General features: G+C 37.8%; 1 protein-coding gene across 2 annotated transcripts in view; it reads right to left on the bottom strand.

The window, feature by feature from the left end:
• Positions 1-23,746, bottom strand: part of GPD2 (glycerol-3-phosphate dehydrogenase 2) — a 151,773-nt gene that overhangs the window by 11,494 nt on the left and 116,533 nt on the right. For both annotated transcript variants that reach the window (XM_036254911.1, XM_036254912.1), the window contains exons 9-13: positions 16,433-16,626; positions 4,087-4,221; positions 3,640-3,815; positions 2,899-3,030; positions 1,825-1,983 (exon numbers count right to left, since the gene is read on the bottom strand). In XM_036254911.1, coding sequence (XP_036110804.1) covers positions 1,825-1,983; positions 2,899-3,030; positions 3,640-3,815; positions 4,087-4,221; positions 16,433-16,626 — 796 coding nt within the window. The remainder of the gene's footprint in view (positions 1-1,824; positions 1,984-2,898; positions 3,031-3,639; positions 3,816-4,086; positions 4,222-16,432; positions 16,627-23,746) is intronic.

The following is a 23,746-nucleotide window of genomic DNA, read 5'->3' as shown; positions in this document are numbered from 1 at the left end:
AACACCAGGGATCGGAAAGATGGTGGCCAGATCATGAAGGCCTTGTAAGCCGCTGTAATGGCTTTGGCTTTACTGTGAGTAAAAGGATGTTTTAGCAAAGGAATTGTTAAGTTTCCATCCTCGTCTTACTAAACCTTTCAGCAGCATTTGATACAATAGATTACTTTCTTCTTCTTGAAATCCTTTCTGGTCATAACTTTCTCTTGAGTCTTCCCACACTTTCTCCAGCCTCACTAGCTATCACTTTCCCTTTCTCCTGGGTTCTTCCTTTTCTCTCCAGCTTCCAAACTCTGGAGTGCTCAGGGCTCTGTCCTTGGACTGCCTACTGATACCCAACCACATGAACTCCCTGCATCTCATCCAGTCTGATGGCTTAAATACCAACTCAGCTGTTCCTCTGAACTTCAGACTGGCATATCCAATGATCTGGCTTATGTTTTAATAGGATCACTGAAGTTGTTAAAGCAGGGACCTTGGTTTAGGGGAGGGAAGCTATTACAATAATCCACGTAAGATATGCTGAATCAGGGTGAGAGCAGTGAAATTGTGTTAAGAGTCAAATTCAAACCATGATTTGAAGGTAAATATGATGAGGTCTGCTAATGGATGTAGATCAGATTCTCATACCAAGATTTAGTTCTATTCAACCAAATAAGGAATAGCTATGTATAGCATCCTGAGGTTGGTCATAGTGGCGTTAGTAGTTTGGGGAAGGTACAAGGAGACACAAAAGAGGTGTTGCTGTGGACTGAATTATGCCTCCAAAATTCATATTCTGAAGTCCTAACCCCAATGTGGTGGTATTCAGAGATGGAGCTTTCGGGGGGTGATTAGGTTCAGGTGAGTCTTGAGGGTAGGGTCCCCCTCTCCCTCTCTTTCTCCTCCACACAGGACACAGCAAGAAGGCAGCTGTCTGAAAGCCAGGAAGAGGATTCTCACCAGAACCCAACAGTGCTTGCACCCTGATTCCAGATGTCTAGCCTCCCCACCTGCAGCATTCTGGCATTGCAGCCTGAGTAGACTGGGACAGGTGGTGTTCCAGAAAGTAGCTCACGGAGTAAGGAGGAATCAAGTGTGTCAATGCCACTAATCAGCTGAGTAGAGAGAAGGTGGAGGGTTGGCAAGTATATTGAGCGACATGGTTACTGGTGAGTGCGACCAGAGCTACTACAACAAAGTGGCAGCAAAGGGCCTAAAGGGAACGGGATTGAAAAAGACAATGTGGGAAAGCACAGAACCAGTGTGTACAAAAGTAACTTCTGAATGAATACATGAAAATGACTGCATAACACAGCAGTTTAGTTTTTAAAAAAAAACAAAAACATGAAGATCTTCTGTTTATTACAACAAACCCAGGGCTGTATATGTGGGCATCTGAACATCGCTGGTTATCTTTTTTTAACTTGGATATAAATATAAAATTTCAAATGACACAAGTCAATACGCATTTGGTGGTCAAGCAATCAAACCAAAGGCGATTGGTTTCCTACCAAAGGCAGATTTTCAGGAGTGTGAATTTCACTGTCGTTTACATTCTAAGAGTGTTTTCAATGAAAACCAGAAACAGGTCTGCCCACAACCATTATCTTCTCTTTTAAGAATTATAATCATGAATTTGAGAGCACTTTTCTGTAAGAGTTTTTCCAGAAATGTTGGTACAAGAACATCTTTCCACTTTCCTAAAACCTGGCAGCATGAAACACACACACAGACATTGGCAAGCAATCCAAAGTCACCACGAAAACGATGCTAGCCTCTACTAACAGATTGGGACATTGCGTGTTTGTAATGGTTACTGTGGGTTTAAAGACTTCCATATAGTACCTCTTTTTTAGAATCATCCCAATTCAGTTCTCTGCCCATGAGTTCGACAATCCTGGGCAGGGCCTCCTCGGCCGCCTGCACGTTCAGAAAGGCCAGGCGAGTGCGGCGGGAAATCATGTCCACTGCGGTGCAGGCATACTCCTTAATCCCGTACTTCACCTGAGTTTGAATTAAAGTAACATTACTAATTTAGGCTTTTTTTTTTTAAAAAAAAGGAAATACAATTTCGCCGAAAAAAAACCGTGCTTCGGAAAAGTGACATTTCTCTTTATAAACTCTGGTGCTGTAGCAGGCACGAGACAGTGACATCATGCAAGTTCCCGTCTGCCTGCCAAAGGAGTTTGGAAACTGAGACAAATTGGATAGGAGTTACTGCCTTCTTTCTGAATAGAGCCTGGCACACACACTGGAAAATCGCTTCTCATTTACCATCCACAGTAATCGCGTACCCCTTTGCTTATACATAATATGGATGCTAATTTACATAGCTGAGTAGGCAAAGAACGCATATTAAGAAGTTATGGTTGCATCTCTTCAGGCTGTCCAAAGATTTCGGTCTCAGTAGCCAAATGACAGAAGTCTCGCCTTCAATCAATAAACAAACATTTACTGGATGCCCAGGTTTCAAGGTGAAGTGAATTATAAGTAAATATAAAGCATGGTCTCTGGTTTCATAAAATGTGAAACCTCAAAGAGAAACAAAGCTTAAATCTCTGAGAAGTTAAGTGTCGTATCAAGATACGTCATCACGAGTGGTACAAGAGTAGCAAATTCACACAAAAAGCCAACAAGTGTGAATTAACAAGACTTGGGACAGCTCTGTGGAGGAGAAAGAAACTCTTCATTTTCTATTATTATTGTTACCATTATCAATATTGATTTAGAGTTAAAATAAGAATGTATAAATGAAAAAAGCTAGGCTCAACAGACAAATTTACTCCAGGTTTTAGCTCACATATGTGCATTATAACTTAGCTATGTTTTAAATTTTAAAGAAGATAAAAAACAAAACAAAACAACACAGGTGAATGGTATCCCATGCAGACAGGAGATTCCACATGGCCACTCACATACCTCTGCTTCAATGTATGGAAATTCTGACACAAGACGCACTCCGACAATGGGCCACCTTTTTCCAGTCACACTCGCCATTTTGGCCACCTCAAAAGCCTTGTCACCATAGGTGGCGGCAAGATGCTGTGCCACCTGGGGAAACAAAACTGCATTAGGCTAGTACTCTGGATATCAAGAGCTTCTAGGTACAAAGTAAAAAAAAAAAAAAAAAATGTACAAGCTTATCCTGTCAGCTTTGCAGAGCCTGTCACTACCAGTTCTGGGAAAGCATTCGATTTTGTTTTGTGGGAGGACACCACTGGGGCCGAATGCTTAGGCCAGCACTAACTCTGCTGCACATGTATCACTGTATCAGTGACTGATGGAGCTTCAGCTTCATTCTGCTCCCGGCAGCACTTCTGGAGAACAGCTCTCCTGATGCTCGTGATAGGAAGCATTTGGGATGCCCTGTCTGCTAGGAACAAAGCAAACAGACCCCAGATTTTAAAACTGGAACTAAAATGTGCATTGTTTTTTTAGGCTACTAAAGGAAACAAACCCCCTCTTTTTTTCCCTTTCTTCCATTATTCACGTCCATAGTACAAAGACAGAAATGCCCACCGATCACCCAAGTTCAGTGCCTTGCAATAGGAACCCAGCAAAAGGAAATTCTAAGTTAGGGAGGCCACACGGCTGCCGATTCTGCTCCTGGGAACAGTGAGGTCAGGTACAGGGTAGGATGATACGGCCATGAACACGCACCTCGCTTTCAAGTCCATAATCCTGGACAAGCCTGATGTAGAGTGTGGGGCTCCAATCTTTGCCCCCTTGAAGAAAAAGCCCAACTGTTCTACTCGGTCCTGCTTTCAAATTATGCGCCTTGATAGCAGCATTTATGGTATCTTCTGCCATAGATCGATAGGTTGTCCACTTGCCTCCTACAAGTAAGCCAATCAATAATTCAGTAGGTTACTACCCCTTATTTTTTTAAAAAATAATTAACCACTTATCCGCTTACGAATAACAAACCCACCTATTGTTTACAACAAATATGGCAAAACGATGTGTTGTATTTAGAATCATAAAATAAGTAAATTAATTAATTAATTAATAAGTATCTGTTGATTAGAGTTAAAAGAGATGCTAGTGTGACCACTGGACTCAAGCCCTATCTAAAGCTTTCCCAAATCACAAGGTAACACTCCATACCTGCTATAGTGATGAGGCCGCTCTCACTGATGTCCACAACATGATTTCGGGAGATGGACTGAGTGTCTGCAGAGTTGGGGTCTATAACAAGGGGACGAATGCCACTCCACGCTGCCAGGACGTCCCCTCTTCTCACTGGGAAGGATCAATGACAAGGGTTAAGAGGATTATTCAGAGACATCTCATCAAAACTATGAAATCGTTAATAAGCAGGGAAGAGTACAGCAAAGGGAACACATGAATATGCACTTCAAAAGGAAGAGAAAGCCAAATGTAAGAACTGAGTAGGTAAGTACAAGAAAAACTCAGTTATTTTGTTACAAAGATAATATCCATGAGAAAGAAAAAAGTAAAAAACTTGGAAGTCACTGACACTGGTACCAAAGAGGAAACAAAAGAAACAAATGTTAGCAACCTTCAGCTGGGGACAACAAAAAAGTCAGAAACAAAATAAAAACAAACCAATAGACTTACAACTTACTGTATTTTCTCCTAGAATATGTCTTGCTATCTCTTCTCAGGGAAGACAAAGATCCTTAATTGAGCATTTACAGCAGACCTAACCTCGCCAAAGCACTTGGCACACACATTTCATCTCAACCTCACAAAGCCCCATACCATCGGCTACTATTATCCCCACTGTACAGATGAAAAAAGGGATGGGAAATGTTTAACTAACTGGCCCAAAGCAAACACCTTATAAATGATAGAGCAGCACAGTCTTGCCCATGGAACTGCACTGTCTCTCAACTGCTGACACTTTCCATACTCTTCTTTTCTTTTTTCATCCCATTATCTTTATAATTGCCACAAAAACAGGCATACAGTCTCCTCTCAATAGGTACACAATACTTGTGTTATAGTGTATGTACATTCTTTGAAAATTCAAGATACTATGAAAATTTTCTTACTATCTCTGCCAAAACATAATTACCCCTCCCATACCAAAAATTGATAATATTTAAAACAAAATTGGACAGCAGTTGCAAAGCACTCTTTATTGACCTAAAAATGGTTCTGAAGAGTCGCCCAATAGTGGTTCTGATACACCATCAGGGAGGAGAAGGGCAAGATCTATAGCAGAGCTTTCAGAATCTACTCTTCTTTAGCCAGATCAGCTTTGGGGTGGCTTAGGTTTTTCCTCTCCACTCTCCACATCAAGGAGCTGAGCCTGTGCACCAATTCAACAGCTGCCTAATGATGCAGACTCTGAGAAGGTGATTGCTTACCTGGTCCTGTTACACTTACTTTGGTAAACTAGTTAATCCATCCCTGGATAACAGAAAAATGCAATTTTGCTTCAACCATAACTTAGGGTCATTTTCCATCTTACTCCCAGCCATTACCCACAGTGATAAAAAACAAAAACAAAAACTGACTATATATAGTCTTAAAAACATCAAGAAAATGGGAAAACTGAATATCCACATGTAAAAACATAAAGTTATGCCCTTGCTCTCTACCATATATAAAAAGTAACTCAAAATGCATCAAAGACCTATACCTAAGAGCTAAAACTATAAAACATTTAGAAGAAAATATATGGAAAGATCATGACATTGGATTTGGCAATTATTTCTTGCATATAACACCAAAGACACCTGCTATACACAAATATAGATAAAATAAACTCTATCAAAATTTAAAATGTTTGTACTCAAAGACATTATCAACAGAATGAAAAAGTAAGCCATGTAATGGGAGAAAATATTTTCAAATCATGTATCTGAAAAGAGGTTAATATCTAGAATATATAGGAACTCCTAAAACTCAATAACTAAAAAAACAAACAACTCAATTGAGAAATGGGCAAAAGGTCCAGCTGGTGTGGCTCAGTGGTTGAGCGCTAAACCCATGCACCAAAGGGTCACCGGTTTGATTCCTGCTCAGGACACATGCCCAGGTTGTGTGCCTGATCCCCAGCTGGAGGCAGGCAGAAGACGGCCAATAAATGTTCCCTCTCATCTATATTTCTATCTTTCTCCCTCTCCCTTCCTCTCCCTCTCTAAAATCAATAAAGGAAAAATATTTAAAAAGATCTGAACAAATATTTATCTAAAGATGTACAAATGGCCAATAAGTACAGGAAAGGATGCTCCATATCACTAATCATGAGAAAAATACAAATGAAAACCACAATGATACACAGCTTCATACCCATTAGGATGTTATTATAAAAATTTAAAAAAAACAAAAAACAGAAAAGAACAAATATTAGCAAGAAAGTGGAGAAATTGGAATATTCTTAAATTTTAGATAGGAAGGTAAAATGATGCAGCTACTATGGAAGTGCATGGAAGTTCCTCAAAAAATTAAACATATAACTAGCAGATGATCTAGCAATTATACTTCTGGGTTCATACCAAAAAGAACAGAAAGCAGAGAAAATCTCAATCCATAGCAGCATCGTTCATAATAGCCAAAATGTGAAAACAACTCAGCTGTCCAAATGGATAAACAAAATGTATTATCTGCATGCAAAGAAATATTATTTAGCCTTAAAAAATAAGGAAATTCTGACACACACTATAGCATGGAAGAACACTAAAGACATTATGCTGTGAAATAAATCAGACACAAAAGGATAAATATTGTATGATTCCATTTATATGATATCTCTAGAGTAGTTAAATTCATAGAGACAGAAAGTGAAACAGTGGTCACCAGAGGGAGGGGTGCAGGAGAAATGGGGAGTTAGTGTTTAATGGGCACAGAGTTGGGGAAAATAAAAATATTCTGGATATAGGTGGTAGCACAAAGCATGTGAATATATTTAATGCTACAGAATTGTATACTTAAAAATTGTAAAAATAGTAAATATGATTTAATGACAATTGTAGAAATCCAAGAAAAAAGGAAAATTTGACATAATTCAAGTTTGAGAAGATAAAGAAGTATTTTACATAAAGTAGTGGATTTCAGATCACACTACTCCATGGTCAGGTGCCTTCATACAGTGACCCTCTTAGACATTTATACACAGCAGCCCCTGAAAAGTATTTAGATATATATCTAGCAGAGTCTCTGTAGAGTCACAAAGACTCCTTGGAATGATTGGAACAGTCCACCAAAAAAAAAAAAAAAGAAAAAAAAAGTGCCTAACCAAATACAGGGAAAAGACTCCAAAAAGAAGTTATATTGGAACTAAAGTAAATCTAGCCACATTGTTAACATGATCGGATTCTGAAAGAAGAGATACCCATATACCTCTACAGGGGTATCTAGTCAAACCCATATCTAAGTGCCAAGTCTGAAACAAAGGCAGAAGAAACATAGCTGGTGAGGAGAGCCTCAGGCTTCAGGCTTCTTAACTGGAGACCAAGGGAGTCTTGGTGCTGGGATTCTTGTCGGAGGGCTGCCCCTCTGAGGGGTGCATTCTCTCACACAGGTTTAAGTCCAGTGGCTCACATGGAATAGAGGTTAATTCTTGCTTCACAGGATTACACAGAAGTCTTGTAAAATCTCAACACAGATCATGCAATGTCTTAATCTTTACAAAAAGCCTAACTAGGAAATTACCACTATTTTCCATTAGAGTTCAAATCACCCTCTGAGTTAAAAATAAAACTTAGCCAACCACTTAGAACGTCACTGTGGTCTCCACAAAGTCTGCAGAGTGTGTCTGTGAAATTCCTTCGGTAGCCACGCTGACCAGGAATTTGGTTTCAACTTTTAAAGCCCTCTGACTGATTTTTAAGTTATTTGATGGAAAATTAGGCTTTCTAGAGTAAACCTGAAGCATATGCAAAAAATCTTTGCAGCAAATGCTTTACCTTTTCTGGTATAACAGGAAGAAAGACACATCTATGAAACTGTGTTGTCTGAAAAAAAAAGACCGAACTAAAACATTTCAGTTTTTCATTCATAGAGGAACATTAAATAAAACACTATGTATACTGACACCATTTTTAATCCCACTCTTAAAACTGACACAATAAAAGAAAACACTACCAAGAAGCGTGCATAGTGTGTTAGGAACTTACATTTATGTTGCTCGATAACTTAACATTCAGCTTTTAGCCTAAGAATTATATCAGGAAATTTTGTGATTAAATTTATTTTTCAAAGATACATTTAAGGGCAATCAAGTTTTAAATCACATTTAAAATATGAATCAGCCCTGGCCGGTTTGGCTCAGCGGTTAGAGCGTCCGCCTGCAGTCCGGAGAGACCCGGGTTCGGTTCCCGCTAAGGGCACGTACCTCGGTTGCAGTTTGTCCCCGGCCCTGGTTGGTCGAGCAGGTGGCAGCCACTCGATGTGTCCCTTCACATCGATGTTTCCCTCTCTCTCTCTTCCTCTCTCTCCCTCCCACTCTATCTGTACAAAAAAATGGAAAAATGTCCTCGGGTGAGGATAAAAAATAAAAAAATAAAAAAAATAAAATAAAATATGAATCAGTCTTTATGGCCTGCAGAACTTTTTACATTATCAAACCAGAGGTGGTTGGATCAGGTTATTTCTCTACCAGTTTTCTCTCAACCTGGAGATTTAATAATTTTTATAGATTACTCAAAATGCTATTTACTGCTGAAAAATAAAGAAGGGCTTGTATCTCTTCACCACCCAAATTTGGTAATGACCAGTCAGGCCTCAGGTATAATCTATGGCTGTGAGGCAGAGCATAGCTAAGTACATGAAACGTGAATTCTAACCTCTTGTATAAAAGACAGCAACTAACTGAACAAAACCGCTTTTTCTCCTTATCACCCACAGTAATATTCGCCCACAGTGGAAACCCTGTAAACCGTTAAACAAACATGAATTAAAGTTCTCTGAAGAAAAGAAACTCAAATGCAGTAGACAGACAGCACAGAGAACCTTTTATTATTGCTTGGAACTGCTGCAGCCATGTTGTAGCCAAGAGGAAAACAATGCTCATGAAGCCAACTTGCAGGATAGCAAAATGAAGAGAAACAAGGGCCATGCACCTAAGATACTGCTGAGTCATTCAAGTAATCACCTCTTGATCCTTCTCATATCTGGAGTTCTTCTTTTACAAGATAACACATTATTTAATATAGCAAAAAAAATACAGATTCAGTGACTCTATTAAATTATTTCCTTCTCTAAAGGTATACATAAATCCCTCCAGATTCGGCTGAGCAACACTGTTCCACAGACCTTTCTGCATGATGAAAATGTCCCACACCGCTAACATCCAACCCACTAGCCACTTACAGAAGCCGCTATAAAGCACTTAAAATGTAGTTTATGTAAAATGGATTTCAAATTTTATTTAATTTTAACTAACTTATATTTTTTAATTTTTATTTTTTTAGGTTTTATATGTTTTTATTGATTTTTTTTTAGAGAGAGGGGACGGGAGAGAGAGATAGAAACATCCATGTGAGAGAAAAACATAATTGGCTGCCTCCTGCATGCCCCCTACTGGGGATCGAGCCCAAAACCTGGGCATGTGTCCTGACCAGGAATTCAACCAGGACCTCTCAGTCCATGGGACCACACTCAATCCACTAAGCCATGCTGGCCGGAAAACTAACTTAAATTTAAATAGCCACATGTGGCAACAATATTGCATAGTTCTAGAGTAAAAGCTGCCATGCAGTAGACCTCAGATTTGTCTTGCTAGATCACCAAGCTGGTTACTGCTACCATGGTCCCCTCACCCATATCTCTAATGGAGCATCTTTTATTTTTTTAACCCTCACCCGAGATTATTTTTCTATTTATCTTCAGATAGAGTGGGAGGGAGGGAGAGAGAGAAGGAGAGAGGGAGAGAGGGAGAGAAGGAGACAGAGAAACATCGATATGAGAGGGACACATTGACTGGTTGCCTCCTGCACAACCCAGACCAGGATCGGGGATGAACCGCAACTGAGGTAGGTGCCCTTGACTAGAATCGAACCTGAGACTCATTGGTCCTCAGGCTGACTTTCTAACCACTGAGCCGAACCGGACAGGGCTCTAATGGAGCATCTTTTCAGTGAAACTTGCTCGCACTTCCTTTGCCCATGAGATTACTTGTTGTAATAACACCCTTTTCATCCAAATACCTTACTGTCATAACATGTTCCATATTTATTATTTCAAACTATCCTCTCCTACTAATCTCACAAATTAAAAAAAATAAAATATACTTTTACTCAGTATAGTACTCCTACCCTCAACTTCTTACCCGGATGTCAGCTCTATCGTTCAGGTTACAGCCACGAGTGGGTAGTGAACATCATGTACTTCAACCCTTCATGGTATAATGTGTGAAGCCAACAACTCAGCTCAAGGCTTTTGTGCTTCAGAGCTCAAAGATTCGTCTTGCTTTTTCTGGTCCTCATACTGTCAGGATAGCTATACAAGATTTCACTCCTGTCTCATCTCCCTCACCATGTTGAAAGACTTCAGCAATGTCAATTCTGATGTTTCTCGGGACTCTATGTACTGTATTGCTGTATAATATGTATAGTGCTCATGTATATGATCAATAAATATTAAGTGACATAGAAAAACATTCTATATCAAACAAGAAGTGTTGACATTACCAAATCAAAAGCAAGAATATGTGGGTCTCTTTATATAAGATTTCTAATGACTATATATTTAAAGAATTGGGCATTTCTTTTCAAAATAAATGAACACTTTAAACAAAACAAGATGACAGAAAACAACATTACTATTAAAGTTGATGCCCTGGCTGGTGTGGGTCAGTTGGGTGTGCACTGTCCCTTGCACAAAAAGGTTTCTGGTTCAATTCTCAGTCAGGGTTCAATTCCTGGTCAGGGTACATACCTGTGTTGTGGGTTTTGCTTTCACCTCTCTCTCTCTTCTCCTTTCTCCCTTCCCCTCTCTCTCTAAAATCTATTTAAAAATTAAAATAATAGTAATAAAGTTGAGAAAAATCCTCATTAAACACCACTTTTTAGAGTAGCTCACCCAGATGGCACCTATTTGATTTTTTAAGTGCCAACTGTCCAGATGTTAAAAAATAAATAAATAAATAAACAAAAACAAGTACCTCCAGATTGTATACAAGTCCTTGGCAATATTTTCTAAAGAACAGTGAGAAAATAAGATTGTCCTACCATCATGTTTAAGAAGTATTTTTATTTCAACGCTGATAAATAACTAATTCAGGTTTTAGTATATATAACATATAAAGAATAAAATACCATATAAATAGTAAAGTTGAACAGACATTTTTCATAGCTGGTTGAAAAGACTAAATACTATGTAATTTTTCAAATTATAATTAATATTTTTACTCTTAAAAACTTGGCAAGACAAGTGTTTGTTTTAAAAATTAATGGAAAATGAAGCCCACGGGAAGTGACAATTAAAAGCTAAATGTGTGGTTTTGTTTCACATCAGCTACTTAGCCATACGTTTGGGGGTGTTCTTTCTCATGTGTGTCACTTTTGAAAAATCAATAAAAAGCATGTGAAATATCTAAATGAACACAGGGGAAACAGTGTCAGAAATCAATACTTCTCTACCAGCACGTTTAACCTGCTGAAATGAAGTGTTAATCACAGAAATAAGATACCATATTACATTTATAAACTAATGAAACTAGAAAAAGCAAAACATGTGACACTATAATTAAACAGCTGGAAGACATCCAAGCCTGTGTAAGTTGATAACCCTGGTACAATCTCTGGCAGTGAAAAGGCAGGTCTGCAGTGAGTTGATATGGCCAGCGCAGTTGTTAATTGAATAGCAGGCAATCTATAAACACTACTAATTGCATATGTGAAAACCTGTGCACAACTAGAGAAGCTGCCTAGAGAAGCACTCCAGAAAAACTGCGTGGATAAAGCACCCGGCAAATCTTCTGTCTCTCTCAATCCCTTTAAGTCATAGCTTAGTCTTACCACTGCTTCCCTCTGATTAACCTCCACCCAGCAGACTTAATGATACATTTTTCAAAAGATCATTTTTCTTCCTAACCAGATATACACTGCACAACTATCAATTACCCATTCATTTCAGAAAAGAACAAACAAGTAATCTAGAAAATTCAGCCTGTGAATGGAAAGCTTTCTAAATCGTAAAAGAAGACATGGTCTTATTCCCAACAGGCAAAATGCTTTTCAGAATTGTTCCGATGCATTTTGCAGAAGTGGGGCAGCTGCTGTGAACAGCATGGAGTGTTAAGATTTGACACTTTTTTTCTCTCTCCTAAGAATATAGCCATTTGGGGAGGCTCAAAATTGTTGTCAGAATTTTACTATTCATCCATTTAATAAATCCTTTTTAAATGATTATTACTTTAGGATCTAAATCAAACTTTAAAATTTTTGAATCTTTAGAGAAGACTGCTTGGCCTAAGGGTTTAGTTAGGAAACATGAAATCTCTTCTAGTTTAAAATACAAATTCAAATAAGGCCAGTTGAGAGCAAAGGTTGCTATCATTCTGAAGGTGTCTAGCAGCTTCTGTGAAATGAGTTGAGACTTAATCCACTCCCTAGTAAATATAATGTCACATCATGAAACCCGAAACTACCAATCAGAGTTTTGTATAGGTTTCAGAAGCACAAGTATTAAGGCCAGACTGACTTATACTCACATCATGGCTCTAACGCAAAAGAGTTATTGGCAAGAAACTTAAGACTGCTGGGACTCAGTTTCTTCATCTGTAAAGTGGGAATTAAAATATACCTCATAAGGCTGCCCTGAGGAATCAGACAGATAATACAGGAAATATGATTAGCAGAGCATCTAGCATAAAAAGTAGACTTTTAAAAAATAAAGCATGGCCCTGGCTGGTGTGGCTCAGTTGGCTGGAGGTCCTCCCATGCACCAAGGGGTTGCCAGTTCAGTTCTCAGCTGGGGCATGTGCCTGGGTAGTGGGCTCAATTCCTGGTGGTGGTGGTGGTGGTGGTGGGGTTTGCTGGAGGCAGCAGATGGATGTTTCTCTCTCACATCACTGTCTCACTCTCTCTCTCTAAAAATAACAGTAAACTATTTTTAAAAATAATAAAACATGTTACTCATTACACACAAATGAAAAAATTAAAATATGTGTTGCAACAATATGTAATCAAATAACTCAGGGGTGCCCAAAGCTGCGTTTTTCTCTCATATTTCATCAGTATAGAAGAAAAATTCCTTGGAAAAAATACAAATTTGAATGTCTTACTTTAAGATATAGACATTCTTCAGCTGACACTCTATCAAGACTGAGAGTAATTCCTCAAATATGAGGTTCCAGGTCAATTAGAAATAAAAATGAAAAGCAACTATAAAGAATCATTCATTGTTTATTGTTTAAAAGGCTAAGTTTATAAGTAGGAAGGTGTGACAGAGGGGATGCATAGGAAAATGAATGCAGTATATGAAAGAGCTGTGATCTCTGCTTTTATCCCAGGTATTTGCTGTCTGGAGACCTCTTAATCTTAAGAGTCCTTAGACAACCAGAAGAAAGGCTTGATTTTCAGTTCTTAGATATTAATTTCAATCAACCACTTTTATTAAAAATCAGAATTGACAAACACTTTGTTAATTTCACCAATTCCCTGACTACCAAAAGGTATGCTAACTGAAACAAGCTTTGTAGATCAACCAGGTCCTACAAGGTACTGCAAAAGTCTTCCATTTATTTATAGGCAGAATGAAAGAGAAGGGTATAAGGTCCAGTCCCTGCTACAGTCCAAAGTGTATTTCACTGGTGGAAAACCCCACCTACATTATGGGCATGGCGGCCTTTTGGAACCAAATCTGTTTCCCGCACATGCAGCCTCTCAGCGCTATAAGCAGTTAGATTTCTCATCGTTACTGCAATTGAACTTTAAGAATTTGGAAACTGTCAACACAGAGCTCTCTGCTCTTGAATTAATTTTATTTCTTGCTCCAACAATCACACTTCCTGCTTGTAGGGCCAAAATATAAACCTTCTTTTTACTTGTTCTCCCAGGTAAATTTGAAATTAAGCAGAATCCATTAATAATAATCAATGTATTAAAATACAATCATGCCTAGAGGAAGCTCCTCCTAGATTACCAAAGGGAAATAAAGTATATCAAGCTAAAATTGCAATGCATGCTGAGTATTTAAACATGGGTATTAAAGAAAGCATGATTTTTTTTCTCAAATAAAACTGTGTGAGCATAATTATTGGCCACATAGATTTCACTTAACATGTATTCAATATATTTATACTATTATTGTGGATATCCAAAGAGACTCTACTCAAAACGAAATCCATTACTTGAAATTAGGAGAAACTGTCTGGCCAGAGTGGACAGTTGGTTGAATGTTGTCTTGAGCAGCAAAACATTGCTGGTTCGATGTCCAATCAGGGTACATACCTGGGTTTCGGGTTTGATCCCCAGCCAGGAAGACAACCAATGAATGTTTCGTACATGAATGTTTCTTTCTCTCTTTCTCTCTTTGGGCATGTCCTCAGGTGAGGATGTTAAAAAATGAGAGAAGAAAAAAAAAACAGAAGAAACTAAAACTATAAAATATGGATCAATCAATTATACTAGGAGAGTGACCTTAAACCATTTTTAAAAGTGGTTCATTTCTTTTGTTTATTTGTAAATATGAGATCACACAATGGAAAAAACCCTCTATAGAAAAAGAATCCATAGATGCTGATGAGTCGTATCAAGACAAAGCCTTCCCATGTCCTCCACTGAAGCTGGCATTATAGAAGATTCCTGATATAAACAGACAAAACTATTTTTCAAAAATCTTAAATCTTCTACCTTCATATAAAAAGATTTTCAAGCCCTGGCCGGTTTGGCTCAGCGGTTAGAGCGCTCGCCTGCGGTCCGGAGAGACCCGGGTTCGGTTCCCGCTAAGGGCATGTACCTTGGTTGCAGTTTGTCCCCGGCCCTGGTTGGTCGTGCGGGTGGCAGCCACTCGATGTGTCCCTTTCACATCGATGTTTCTCACTCTCTCTCTTCCTCTCTCTCCCTCCCACTCTGTCTGTACAAAAAATGGAAAAATGTCCTCGGGTGAGGATAAAAAAATAAATAAAAATAAAAAGATTTTCAAACTGCTAACAGTATCAAAAACCCTGAAAACACCTATTACAAATACATTTTAATTTAAAACAACCATGAGTGGTATACCAGACAGCAAGCTTTGTAGCTGAATAAATAATCCTTACTCTTAGGGAGCTCCAAGTGAAAATATATCTCAGACCATTGCCTATAATAGAATGTGATATAGTAGACCAACCTGCTACAGGAATACAAAGATGAAAAGTTGGGGGAGAGGGCATCGCAGAGCAAGCTTTCAGTCTGAACAAGGAGGTTTAAAAGTGCATGACCTGAAGATATGGAAGTAATACGATGTGATTAGACCATAGAATGCATCGAGGTGGAGTAGTTGAATATAAACCTGCAAAGACAAACTGTGAAAGGCCTTAGATCCCAGGCAAGATAGTTTGGAACGTTTCCAAAATTCAATAAGGAGACATCCAAGGGACATGTTAGTGCAGGGAAGTGCTTCAGAATTGTGTCTTCGAAAGACAGTTCTGATGGAAAGGTCAGAGTAGGTGGGCATGGAGACCTGACACAGGGAAGCCAGTTAGGGGCCAATGTAACCGTTCAAGTGAGAAATGACAGGTGTGAACCAGGGCAATAAGGTGAAAGGGGACTGAAAGAGTGAGCATCGATAGAAATTGGACTGGATGTGGAAAGAGAAGGATCACCAAGGCTAAGTATGCCATTTCTAGCTTGGGTGACCAGAAGAAAGAGGAGTCTATTAACTGCAACAGGAAATACCAAACGATAATGTTTAGAAACTTCTAAAGTTCTCCTGGATTAAAAATAAAATTATTACATACATTCATTGGAGAAACTTGGATTTTATAAAATGCAAGTTAAATGAAAGTATGTCCAAGTTATCACTGGAAAGAAGTAAACTTTGGCTTTTTCGATTCAAGCAAACATACTTATCCTTCTTAGCTAAACATGCTACTTTTCACACAGTAACAGCTCACTAAACTTCTTTGAATGTACCTCTATTCTCTCATTTATCTAATTATTTCCTATGGCTATGCTGTATTTGTCAATCAGATCTTCCCAAACTCTAGAAATTAAATAGCGGTACAAACATTTCATACTGTTCTTGAAGAGCATGCATGTTTAGAGTTCATGTATGACACTCCAATCTGCCATTAAAGATTATCAGAAAAGGGCTGTATAAGTTTCATGCAGATGTGGAAAGGAGAAGGAAAAAAAGGCAACTTCTCGCCATTGGGTTATACTTTGGTCCTCATAAACCTTCTGGAAGAAGTGGTGAGCCCATCAGAATTCAAGCAGCCAGGTATGAAGATGAGTCCGACCAGGGAACTTGGCAGTTACCTAGAAAAAGCTGGAATGGTTTGGGAGACTTTTATAAAAGAGACAAGGCAAGCTTAAAGGAATGTAAACATTACCTTCAACATCACAACTCAGGTAGTTACGCACTTCATTCAAAATGAAGTTGATGTCATCTTCTGAAGGAATAGGATGATTGGTGATATTGGTTGGGGTGTCGGTAGTACCAGCTATAGTCATCTTTTGCCAGGGTAAGAAGAAAATAACTCGCCCATCACTGGTCGCTGGGTCAAGAAGTCCCATACTCTCTGGGCTGAGATAAAAAAGATATTTTTTGAAATTAGCAAAAGTTTAATCTTAATCTACAATTTATGTCATTGACCAATTTTCATTATCAATAAACAAGAACAACAAGAGCTATTCTTTTTACTGCCACTAACTTAGTCTGAAAATTCCTTTTAAAAAAAATTGGCCCTGGCTAGGTGGCTCAGTTGGTTGGAGTGTATCCCATATGCAAAATGCTATAGGTTCTATTTTTGGTCAGGGCATATATTAGGTTGTGGGTTCAATCCCTGGTTGGGGTGCATCTGGGAGGCAACCAATCAATGTTTGTCTCTCACACCGATCTCTCTCTCTCTCTCTCTCTTCTTTCCTCTCTCTCTAAAAATCAATTAAAAACATATCCTCAAGTGAGAATAAAAATAAATAAGTAAAAAAAAACAATTTGGTAACCAAAAGGAATGGAGCAAGTGTGATAATGACAATATTCCACAGCAGAACCAGCCCTCCTCATCTCAAAAATGCAAGATTAATTATGAAAGTGGACTTCAACTTACGATTGTTTGGGTTTTTATATTCCTTGGACCATTCACATCAGATAATGTCAGCGAGATAAATGTCTATAATTTCTTTTATGATGGTCAATTAAGAATAGCTCTTCAACCTTTTTTCAAGTCTATGAAAAGTATTTTCCTGGGACATTTGACATTTGGTACATCTTTTAGTAGAAGGTCTCAGAAGCACATGAGAAAAGTGAAGGGTCTAACTTTCTAGAAACTAAAATGTAATCAAAAAGTTCTCTACTCCTTTGTGCCTAGATGAACTTGTACCACTTCACCAGAAATGAGATGTCTTACTTTATTTCAATTTGACAGAAATCTCAAGAAGTACATCCATAAGAAAAGGGCTCAGTTTTCTACTATCACCTAAATAACAATGTACTTGGATAAGGTCAGAAAGGAGAATGCAGTGAAACTCCGTATACAGACCGGCAGCACTAGTGCATATACTGTCAAATCAAGGTTTGAGGATGCCTCCCCGGACAGATCACATGCAGCCTTCCAAAACATCAACCAAGGATTTTCACTAACACAGCCTTCATATTCGAAAACCAAATTATAAAACACACTTGAAAGAATAGGCAAGTGTTAAAAAAAAAAATGTGTTTTTAATCACTAGAAGCTGTGGTTTTAATGTGTTCGTTAAGCAATCAAAGTCATTTTGAGTTGATGAAGGAGTGGGAGGAACCTGAAAGTAACGTTTTCAAACAGAACACTATAATCTTCAGATGGCTGTTTCTGTTTGACTAGATTCTCAGAGCAAGCCAGGGTTAACCGTGAGGGATTTTCAGTTTGTATGAATGCAACTTCTGCAATAAGAAACACAATTTTATTTGGTTTAAATACATTTTAAGAAATCTCTTATACCCACAAACTTAAAAGGGCATATAGTCAATTTTTATGTGTATTGTTCCCTTAAAAAAATTATTTTTAACTCTGATTGATTTACATGTATAAAGATTAGAATCTAACAACTGTAAAGAGCAAGTAAAAAATAATTGTTTTGCCCTGGCCGGCAGTATTATGCTCAGTTGGTTGGAGTGTAGTCTCGTACACCAAAATGTGGCGGGTTCGATTCCCAGTCAGAGCACATACCTGGGTTGTACGTTCGATCCCTGGTTGGGGTGCATGTGGGAGGCAACCAATTGCTATTTCTCTCTCAGATCTCTCTCTCTCTCTTTTCCTCCCTTCCTCACTCTAAAATTAATTAAGAAATTGTTTTATGAAAATGAAAATACAGTCAGCTTAGCTAATGCATTTTCTTTATTTAAACCACAAGGAATATTAGTCTCTCTTTGCAAAACCCATTAGCCTCATGAAATGCCTGTCATGTCTACACAGCCTTTGGAGAAAGAAATCACTGTCTACAGACTACTTGAAAGACCCAGGAGAGACTGGTCCACGGTTGTACTTAGCACAAGCAAAAAAGCACCACAGAAGTATGTCAGTCATTTAAACCTTCAGCTAAAATTTCATCTTCACTCAGGGCTACTGTGAGAAAATATTTTTACGTTCATTTTTATATATTGAAAAATATAAGTGTAGAGTATTTTCAGTCTCTACATGACTATATTTTTTTCTTTGTATTTGTCATAAGACTCTAAAAATCTTAAAACAAACTAGTTCATGATGTGTTCTGTAAGCACCTAATTTGATCCTGGGTTAATGTTCCCTTAGATTAAATCAGTCACTTTGGGACTGGAAATTAACTCATTCGGAGTTCAAGCTTTCAACTTGATAAATGGTACTATACTGAAACAAAAAGAGAAATTTCATATTCCAACAAATTAAGTGTTGGTCTCTCTTACATACGATCATTTTATGGACCAGATATCGTATGCCTAAATAACTCAATAAACCCCATCAACTTCAGCATAAAATTATAATATTCAGCAACCTAGACATGAAATGCTGTTAGAAAAGCACAACTACTGAATCTTTTAAAACCTTTCAATGCAATAAAAGCAGTTTAAAGGGTGAAGGTGATGGTTACCAACACACGTAACTGGAACCTGGAGAGAATCAACTGCTTAAGTGAAGACATATGTGTCAAACATAAAATTAACAAGCACAGAGGGAAGACAAAGCTATTAATGTCTGGTATAAAAATTTAAGAATCCATTTGGAAATACCTTTCATCAGTTCTAAATTACCTAATTCATACTCTCCCTTGGGGAAACGTTTGTTTTCTTATAAAGAATTAATTCTGCAAGGTTACACTAAAGTTTGAAAAGGGATATCAACTATAGTGATGGTGTACACAATAGAGCGAGGCACTGGTCATTTTCAGTATGTGTGATTCACTTGACATCAGGAGCAAAAAAGCTTACTGCTAATTTGTGTGTGTAGGAGAAATATAATGAACAATTTTCTCATTCAGACCATTGCCTTCCTGAAGTCCCTTTATTTAAACTGAAATCAATTTATCGTTAACTACTTAGCAATCAGTGGTAGAGCTAAGAGTATGTACACAGATTACAGAAAAAAAGTGACCTGTTGTCAGTGGTAAAAGCATCTGTAGGCTACAAGGAGGAGATGATTGTCATGTATTTCAGCCACTTGGTGGATTGCTGGTGCTTTTGTTGAGCATAACCACAACTCTGACAAAAATTCCAGATCTGTTCTCAACAAAAGAGTATCTTTAAAAATAAATGATTTCGCCTGGCTCAGTGGATTGAGTTTGTTCTCATGGTTTGAAAGGTGCCCGTTCGATTCCCAGCCAGGGCTCATGCCCAGGTTTGGGGCTCAATCCCCAGAAGGCGGTGTGCAGGAGTCAGCTGATAGATGTTTCTATCTACTTCTCCCTTCCCCTCTCTCTAAAAAAAAAAATAAATTAAATAAAATATAAAAATAAATAATTTCTGTGTGTTGGGTTTTCTGAAATTAAAATAATTTTTAAAAAGCTGTTACCATGGCCCAAGAGAATTCCACATGTGGAATGTTAGGCTTATAACAAGTTTAATAAATGCCATTAAGATACTCTGAAAACAGCCCAACAAGATATACCCACACATGTCCCTTGCTCTCCATTTAGCAGCCTACACACAACAGGTCAGTGGCTACTGAACTCACTGCATTTCCAAATGGAGCAGGTTCTGCTTGAAATGTTAGGTCTTAAATTATAATCAGGCAGTTTCCAGGGCAGCCCCAGATGGCCTGACTCATCCCTGAGGACCTAGTTAAAGCCTTGAGTTATAATTGCTGAGTATGATTGACTGATGAACCCAGAGAGATGTTTCCGTCTGAGATCTCTTCACCCCAGCCAAGAGAATGACTTGATATGGAGAGCTAAACTTTCCTCAGGGATGCCATAACCACAGCTGCTCAAGGTCAGTACCAAAAGAGGGAATAAACCCTTAATCCGAGTCACAATCCCAAACCAAGAAGCTCATTTGCAACAGAGCCGGAAGAGGATGCCGACCACTCCTCCAAGGGTTCCAGCGGGCTAGGGAGGACTGTGGTTCACAGTGCTAACTAAACATGGGAACACTCATTTCTCCCTAAGCAGAATGAGATCACTTTCTGCACCTTAGACTGATTCAGACCCAGCTCTGACTAATGCTTTCATGATTTATGGTTATGAGGTCCTAAGCTAATGCCGCATTTTTAGGATAAAGAAAGGCATCCTGTTTTGAAAATATTACATGCAGGTGGTATATATTTATATATATTTAAAAACACCTATCTACCCTATTATTAACATATTATAAAGCATAGTGCAGAACAATATGTGTAGCATGACCTCTTTCATGTAAAAATTTTAAACAAGTATACATTTGTGCAAGCATAAACATAAATTTTCTAAAAGTGTTATTGATTACCAGAGAAGAACTGAAGGGGAGGGGTGATGTGGGAGCATGAGGAAGAAGAGGGAGGCTTTCCCTTTTCATTTTGTATCTTTTTGTTTTTCTACATAGATTACTCTTATTTATTTTTGCCTATTATAGGACTCATCCAGGCAGTACATTGAAGACTTGTATTTTGTTTTCCTGCTTTAACTTCTCTATACTTAAAAATTCCCTCGTGTTATACTAAAATTTCCATTTTAAAAGCAATACTCTCAATTTGGGCAAGTTAGTAAAAAAAAAAAAAAAAAAAAAGGTAAGTTAGTAGAAATATTTGCTAGACATTGTGCCAGGAGCTGGGATACAGCAGTCAACAAAGCAGATTAAAAGTAACCAAAGGATGTTGTAAAAATGTATACAAAGTAGGTCCTGTCAGGAGATAAGGAAGCAGCAGCGGAAAGAACCAAGGCCAAACGGTTCACAGAAGTGCAGTGAGGAACTAGCTCGGGAAGTTCTGCACCGAGCTATCACCCTAAAATACCCTCTCCAGACTGCCTCCTGTCTATGTACCCTGCTGGAGCAGAACGTCTTCCACTTTAATAATGTCAAACTAAGGTTCATGCAATAAACTGGCTGATCCCAAATGATGTCATTATCAAGTGGCAGACGTAACATAGAGGATAATAAGTGTCCTCAGAAATCATGGGACAGTAGTGAAGAAAACACAAAATACATACACAAGGAAATATGCGGGATCTGGTGAGATCTAAACAAATATAAGGATTACGATGATGTGTGTGTCTTATAGTTTAGGTATTGAGTCTGTACTGTAAGAGATGTTAAAAAAAACACCCTCCCCCCAAAAAACTTATAAACCAGCTGAACTTGCATATTTTTAATTCAATACAAAATAAATGAACATAATTGTGTGGAACCTTTGAAAACTTCTTGTTATGTAAGAAACATTTACGAAAACATTTATAACATTTATATATATTTACTTCTCTCCTTTCATTTGACCTAAACTTGTGCTTAGCAGTTTTTAAAACTCCATCACCTCACACCTGCCAGAATGCTGCCATCAACAAATCATCAAACAAGTGTTGGCGAGGGTGTGGAGAAAAGGGGACTCTAGTACACTGCTGGTGGGAATGCAGACTGGTGCAGCCACTGTGGAAAACAATATGGAGTTTCCTCAAAAAGTTAAATATATAACTGCCATTTGACCCAGTGATCCCACTTCTAGGGGTATATCCTAAAAAGCCTGAAACACCAATCAGAAAGAATATATGCACCCCTACGTTCATAGCACTACTATTTACAATTGTTAAGATCTGGAAACAGCCCAACTGTCAATCAATAAATGAGTGGATAAAAAAGCTGTGGTACATTTATACAATGGAATACTATGCAGCTGTAAGAAAGTAAGATCTCTTATCCTTTGAGATGGCATGGAGGGACCTGGAGAGTATTATGCTAAGCGAGAGAAAAACAAGTACCACATAATCTCACTTATTTGTGGAATATAATGAACAAAATAAACTGATGAAAAAAATAGACCTAAAGACATGAAAGTAAGGAACAGACTGATAAACCTTAGAGGGAGAGGGAATGGGAGGGTGGGAAAGATAAACCAAAGAACTTACATGCATATATGCATAACCAGTGAACACAGATACCAATACTGTGTGTGTGTGTGGGGGGGGGGCAGGGTGGGTTCAGGAGGAGGGTGTCAATGGGGGAAAAGGGGAAACATCTGTAACAAAAATAAATAACTAAATAAAAATAAAAACTAATCTTTATTGACCAAAACAAAAACAAAAACAAATGGAAGCCCCTTGGTTTCTCCACTTCTAAGCAAAAATGCTGACAACTTCTACCCAAATACATTTAGACATTAAGAAAATGGAAACAAAACTTTAAATGTTGGTGGGTAAGAAATTCTCTAATATTTTTCTTGGTAGAAGTGTGATATTTTTTCATGGTATAATTGTATTTGATACAAATTAGGTGTATCTTGGACTCTCTTTGGGAATATTTAATTACGGGAAAACTGATAATAAGGCAGCAGCATCTATTACATAGCAGAACAGCATTCTAAAAGAATGCAGATATTAAACAAAATATCATAGATCTATACATCCATTTTATCAACTATTAAAAAATGTATGTGTCCTTGACGGAAATTATGAAAATATGGAAGAGCTACCACTCATCCTCAACAGGTAACCTAGAAATTATCACCTTTAACCTCAAATTGCATTACCTAGAGACAATCACTATTTAAACATTTAACATATTTTAGTCTTTTCTTTATAAACTTATGTAATATTTAGATTATATTGCACATATAATCTGTGTCCTGCATTCTAAATTAACATGGTTTAAATTGTTTGGATCATTAATGTTTTCCTAGGACATGAAAATTATTTATAATTATAATTTTAATGACTATGTAATATACCCTTTCCAAATATATCATAGTTGACTTCTCTGTTTTCCTAAGGCTAAGAACTGAAGTGGTTTCTAATATTTCTCAGCTACAAATAATGTCATAAGAAATATCTTAAGCATAAATCACTATTTCACATAGAATTACTGGTTTGCCTACTAGATTTACCACATATGGAAATAAAAATGGTATACATGTTCTATACTCTTAGCATGACCACATAGATTTTTTTCCACAGATGTCTTGAAATGTAGATAAGGGGTAATCATTGTTAATTTCTTAGCTAGAGCCACTGAATGCTTACTTTTTAATTTATTAAATTTTGAACATATACAAAAATAGAATATTTTTTATGCC

Source organism: Molossus molossus, unplaced genomic scaffold, assembly GCF_014108415.1.
Source record: "Molossus molossus isolate mMolMol1 unplaced genomic scaffold, mMolMol1.p scaffold_m16_p_11, whole genome shotgun sequence".
NCBI lineage: Eukaryota > Metazoa > Chordata > Mammalia > Chiroptera > Molossidae > Molossus > Molossus molossus.
This window is presented reverse-complemented; position numbering and strand designations above follow the sequence as displayed.